Source organism: Echinops telfairi, unplaced genomic scaffold (genome assembly GCF_000313985.2).
Source record: "Echinops telfairi isolate 266 unplaced genomic scaffold, ASM31398v2 ScPeMD7_31;HRSCAF=116, whole genome shotgun sequence".
NCBI lineage: Eukaryota > Metazoa > Chordata > Mammalia > Afrosoricida > Tenrecidae > Echinops > Echinops telfairi.
The window spans coordinates 60,449,847-60,455,846 of record NW_022103928.1 but is presented as its reverse complement, the minus strand read 5'-3'; the positions used below and the strand labels follow the sequence as shown (position 1 = coordinate 60,455,846).

Sequence of the window (6,000 nt, the reverse complement as noted above, 5' to 3'; positions counted from 1 at the left end):
ATGCAATCTGCAGAGAGTCATTGACCAGCGCTGATTACCTCAGGGTCACTGGACACATTTCCTTTTTCTGGAACTTCTGGTTGCTGGTCACTATTTTCCTCTGGAGTCTCATTCTGTTGCTCCATTTCCAGCTCTTTCCGTCGTGCCTTTCTACGCCTGGTCTCTGCTCCAACAGTGGGTAGGCTTGGAGGAGGTGGGATTGGCGGCTCTGCAGCATTGGGATTCCTCTTCTGTATCGGGCAATTCCGATTTCCCTTGTGACATGCACAGTCCACTTTATAATTACTGTTCCAAACAAACAACCAAGAGTGCTGGTCTCAGTGCTTTTGAAAATCATTTATATTATCCATTCTTTTGAAATGTTAGCAATTCCCTCTAGTATTATTATCTGTGAATAAATTGAACTGAGCCATTATTCCTATAAATGCTTCAATATTCTAATGCTAACTCATGGCCAGTGGACAGCTAAGAAACTAATAAATTTAAGTCTTTAAACGACTTTTATGCTTTTTGGTAGGTATATTCCATCATTGATGGAATCTGAAGTGCCTTATTTATTTTGGGTTCACTTTCACCATTTCCATATTTTTACCAACCAACTCCCTAATTATGAATGCCTTTTGTTCTTTTATCGAAGCCCTAAATCACTTTACCACTTAGCCTCTTTAAGCCCTAAACAACCAAAGGATTTATTTTAAACAATCTACCACAAATTCATGTGACTTGTCATCTATCTGACAGTTATACTACTTGATCTGAATCGTTACATTCTTAGCATGTATGGCTCCTGTTGCAAGCTCTAGGATTATCATATATATACCCTTTCAGTTGCTAAAGAGAAATTAAGCCAAAATATCTTTGTTAAGCCACTTCTTAGCAGTTTCATAGAGTTTTTATTCCTCTAACAAATGTCCTCCTCCACTGTTTCTAGGCAGAAAAGGCAGTACTCGTGAAAGCAGTAAACAAAACTGAAAGAGCAAGGAGCAAAGCAGGCTTGGTAGAAATGAACAGCTTTATATTCAAGATCAAGCCAGTTCACGTTCAGAAAGGTTTCTGAGGTCTTACCAGTTACTGTACTCATAATCAAAAGCTATGGTGACTTCAGCATCCTTGGTGATGGCAGACACAGCGTAGATACACAGGTGAATCATTCCGTCTGCAATCATGTGCCGTACCTATGCGAACAAGTCTTAAGGTTGGTGATTAGCATAAAGACCAAGAGCATTACATAAAAGGTTGCAAAAAAAAAAAACACCAAAAAAACCCCCAACCAAATAAAAAAAACCAATTTCCTACACCACTATGTAGTCATTATTTAGAGCAATGTTTGAAAATTAGATAGTGTTCTTGAAATAAATGGGACTACCCTGGAATACCAAATTTAGTGGTAAATCAATGCTTTAAATCTTAAAAATGACTTCCAGCATCACCAGACGGAACCAAACTCATTGTGGTGGAGGTAATTCTGACAAATGGCACCTCCGAGGAACATGGTAGAACTGTCCTTGAGGGCTTCTCAGACTGTTACTCTTTGCGGGAACAGAAAGCCTCATCTTCCTCCTGAGCAGTGACTGGTGGTTTTGGATTGCTGACTCTGAGGTTAGCAGCCAACAGTGTTCCTCTAGTTCCACCAGGGAATTAAAAGTCCTTAACTTATAAGAGAAGCCCTGTGGGTTTTCTTGTTGCATTTCATGTGGCTACACTGACTGTGTTACTGATACATTCTGGCAAGACTTGTTTACAATCTCTATTATCACTTATCAAAAAAAGGACGAACCATGCGGAACTCGATGGCCTTTAGTTTTGGTCTAATCACATCTTCCACCACTTGGCAATTTCTTTAATAACATCTCAATGACATGACCAGTCTAGCTAGCTCTTTCTCCTAGCAAATGTTAACAAGTCATTTCATCAGTCCCTTTTCTAACGGTAACCCATTCACTCACTACCTATTGGTTTCCAACTCACAATGAAGGAGTACTTGGTAGCAATTAACAGACAGACTATTATCTGGGTGGAGTTTTCAGACACGTACTCAGTTGGCTCTTTCTTTAGTGGTTACATAAACGGAAGTTGCTACAAAAATCTTACCTCTGCATTTGGAGTGCATGATCTTCTGATGAATCGAGCATCGTTACCAAAAGTTCTAGCATCCACACACATCTCTACGCCATTGAATTTTGAGTAGAAGAGCACAAAGGGATATGGTCTAGGGATAGAATTAAAATTCCTTTAATTCCCAATACAAACAAAAAGGCCTATGCTACAAATATGAAGCATATGCGGACACAAGAAATAGCAGTCCTCCGCAATGCCTAAACTTGGAAAACATCACATGCTTGTCTGCTTTTGATTAAAGAACAAGCACACAGCAAAGAATGCTTGACTCAGAAGGGAGTCATCATCACTTTATACATTCAACACTTTGCACATTTATTTTCATTTCTCTACAAATAGCAGACAGGCACGAGCTTATGTTAAGTTTTAATCTTTGCACTAGGATGATTTTTACAGCAGTTAACGGTCAGCCAGATCCACATGTGGCACCCTTGCCTCAATGAATGATGTTCTTACTTTTTGAAGAAATGCCCGTTGACTTCAAATTGCTGTCGTAACATGACTTTTCCTCGATATTCTATTATAAGAGTGTCCAAAGCTAAATCTCTTGCAGCCCTCAGGATCTTTCGGTGCTTTTGAACACGAGTGACTCTTCCCAGCTGTAGCTGCATAAAACCAGTTCATTAACATTAAAAACAGCAAAGTGGGTAGGTAGATAGTTAAAATAGTCTCCTAATTGAGGCCAACAAAAACCAAGTTTTATCTGTTGATGTTATTTAGTTCAATGATCAGAAATTCTGAATTTTGTTTAACTTCATTAAAACTTAAAAAAAACCAAACTTTTAGTGGGGCCTCTTACATCTATCACAATCCATACATTCATCCAGTAGGTCAAGCATATTTGCACATATGCCGTCATCATCATTTTCAAAGTATTCTCTTCCCACCTGAGCCCCTGATATTAGCTCCTCATCCCCCCCCCCCCCACCTTTTTAAAGGGACATCTAGTGAATCTGATATCCCTACAGGAGGGGAGTAGGCCAGAGATATATATGATTGAGATTTTAGTGGTTTTAGATTCCAAATTAATTCCCACTAAAAAGGATTCTAAGTATTAAACAATGCTAAGGGGCAGAGGACTGGGGTGAGTCAGTGGTACAATTCTTGCTTTCTTTGTGAATTTGGGGTTTAACTCGGGGGGCAATGCACCTCCAGCACAGCGTGTAAAGTGAAGGCTCACATGCTGTTATAATGCTAAAAAGATTTCAGCAGCGCTTCCGTACTATAACAAACTAGGAAGAATGGCCTGGTGATCTACTTCTGAAAATCAGCCAATGAAATCCTATGGATCACAATGGTCCAATTCTGTTGTGTGTGGGATTGGCCAATAGGGTTGGCTCTTGGCACCTAACGGGACAACAGCAGTAACCACAAATGATAAAAAAGAAAAGTAAGTTTATGTATTATGTATCTATTAACTCCTCTTTAGGCTACACAAACATTTCCTGTGGTAATTTATATATTTTATTAATGCAGCTAAAAAAGAAAAGCCGAGTTTCTCTATTATAGTTAATAGATAGCCTCTTTTGAATAAGATGATCAGTAACAGGCTCATTTGTTTTTTTTTAAAGGAATTACATGGAGGAGCCCTACAAGCAACTACAAGGTTAGTGGTTTGAACCCACCAGTCACTCCACAGGAGAAAAATGAGGCTGTCTGCTCCTATGAAGAGTTAAGAGGCTTGGGAACCCAAAAGGGGCCGTTCTCCTCTGTCCTGTAGGGTCACTGTGAGTTGGAATTGACTTGGTGGCAATGAGGTGTTCTGCATTTGAAGGATTTACACATTTGGAAGGGACAGTCATTTCAAGTCCAACTTCTTGCTTCTTAATGTCTTCACCATAGGAAAGCAGAAACAGCAACTAACCATTTAACCCTTACCTGCATTTGGGAGCCGATAACTGTATGGTTACAGGCCAATTCTGTCTTATTAATAGTGTCTACAATGGCAGGCTTGCCCACAAATTCCTTGCTAGAATGTAGATGTTGTTCCAGGGCGTTTTGTACATCTGCACTGTACTGATTAGAAAATGCTTCTTCATATTGATCAGTCCACAGTCTTATCCGATTTTCCCAGCCCTCAGTTGTATTCTCATCTAAATTCTGTGCTTCAGAGGGAGAATTCTGTGGAGAACAAAAGTCAAGTAGGTTAGGAGGGTCCATGCATGAAAAGAGGGAGAAAACACTTTGGCTCAATTTCCAGAGTAAAAACTGCTCACACTAGGCAGTTGGTGTTCTGGTTTTGATCATTGTTTTTGTTACTAAAGTGCTGTGAAACCTTGGACAATGAGTTAGAAGTACATTTTTCCACTTATAAAGTGAGAAATAATCCTGGATAATAGTTCCATTCCACCAGTGATTTTATGACCACTTTTAAGTGATTAAAAATTATATTGCTCTTAGCAGAAGACTTGTCAGTAAGCCTCTAAGAAATCTTTAGGAAGAAAGCAGTAAAGACCTCAAAATATACTGTTTAATTTATAGGACTTATTGAACAGCTGCTAGTGTCAGTCCGTTCTTGTGGGCCTGCATCTCACTTTTACGAACAGCGAATGGGAGGAGGATGGGGACTCACCGGCTGCTGTGAGTCGGCATCGGCTTGACGACAGTGACTAAGTTTATACACTAAATACATGCTCTTTCTAAAGACGGATACATCACCCCAAATCTCATCATCCACACAAAAAGTTAACATTCTTAATCTACCTTTCCAGCAAGGTTTTTGATGTTTAAAAGCCAGACCCTACATAATCTGTCCAGGCGCAGCATGTGTGGGTGCAGCAGGGTAGAGTGGAGAGAATGGCTGCCGAGAGGCCCTTTGCTACCCCACGGCCTTTTCCTCCCTTTCACTTGATCTCAGCACCACCACCCCAAACCAACAGTCGTTCTCCTCCATGGCACTGAACACACCAGGTGCCATCAGAAAGCAAATTAAAGGGACAGTGATGACATCATGCTAGTGATGAGCATAAGGAAAAGACACCATAGTAAGTACCAGAGCTACCTGGAAAACACACGTGCACACTGAACTTGCAAACAAAAAAATAACTCCCTGCCCCCCAGGCATAATAAAATTAAATATATTTCCCATGAATCATGCAGAACAAAGACTTTCCTTGGCCACTCTGGCATCACTACAGCCTGATTATTATAGGGGAAAAGAGGAGGTAGAGAGAGGGAGCGGTCAACACACTATTTTCTACATTCCTAAGTAGAGTCCAATAAACAAAGGTCAATGAAACACCTAAGGTCAACACACTGTGAGAAATGAGTATCACTTGCTAATGGTGTTAGTACCAGTTAAACAAAATAACAGTGCAAAACATGAGATTCAAGGGTGTGTGTGTATTTTTAAAAGATTGGCTATTAGAAGCCCTAAACAATATTCATAGCTTTACAGAATCAATAAACTTATGACTTGTTAAGTACTGTAATTTGGAAGACTCTCATTAAATCTACTTTGTCACCTCATTCATCAGGACATTGGCAGATAGATCCACCCCAGTGGTTTTAAAGCAGTGGTTCTCAGTCAGGGCCAGTTTCGACCTCAGAGGAAATGTGCTACAATATCCAAAGACATTTCTGATTGTCACAATTTGGGGCTAAGAATATACATTATCAATTACTGACTACCATGACTAGAAATGTGAATCCACTTTAATGTACAGGGCAGCCTGCACAATAAAGAATTCGTTGACCAGAAAACAGTACCAGGTTTTCTAGACCAAATAGACATGACAGCAAAAAAATATTCACAGTAATTAAGTCCAATAAAAGTAGTTCCTATGACTAATGGTGCTTTCTTGCTGATACATGTATCTTTCTACCTGGTGATTGAAGCCCATCGAGCATGTGTACACAGGATAGGCGTAGGAAGCATCTTAC

General features: G+C 39.9%; 1 protein-coding gene across 11 annotated transcripts in view; it reads right to left on the bottom strand.

The window, feature by feature from the left end:
- Window positions 1-6,000, bottom strand: part of SETD5 (SET domain containing 5) — a 79,428-nt gene that overhangs the window by 29,189 nt on the left and 44,239 nt on the right. For all 11 annotated transcript variants that reach the window (XM_045289949.1, XM_045289953.1, XM_004702260.3 and 8 more), the window contains 5 exons: window positions 3,997-4,239; window positions 2,575-2,723; window positions 2,092-2,209; window positions 1,066-1,175; window positions 39-285 (listed from right to left, as the gene is read on the bottom strand). In XM_045289949.1, coding sequence (XP_045145884.1) covers window positions 39-285; window positions 1,066-1,175; window positions 2,092-2,209; window positions 2,575-2,723; window positions 3,997-4,239 — 867 coding nt within the window. The remainder of the gene's footprint in view (window positions 1-38; window positions 286-1,065; window positions 1,176-2,091; window positions 2,210-2,574; window positions 2,724-3,996; window positions 4,240-6,000) is intronic.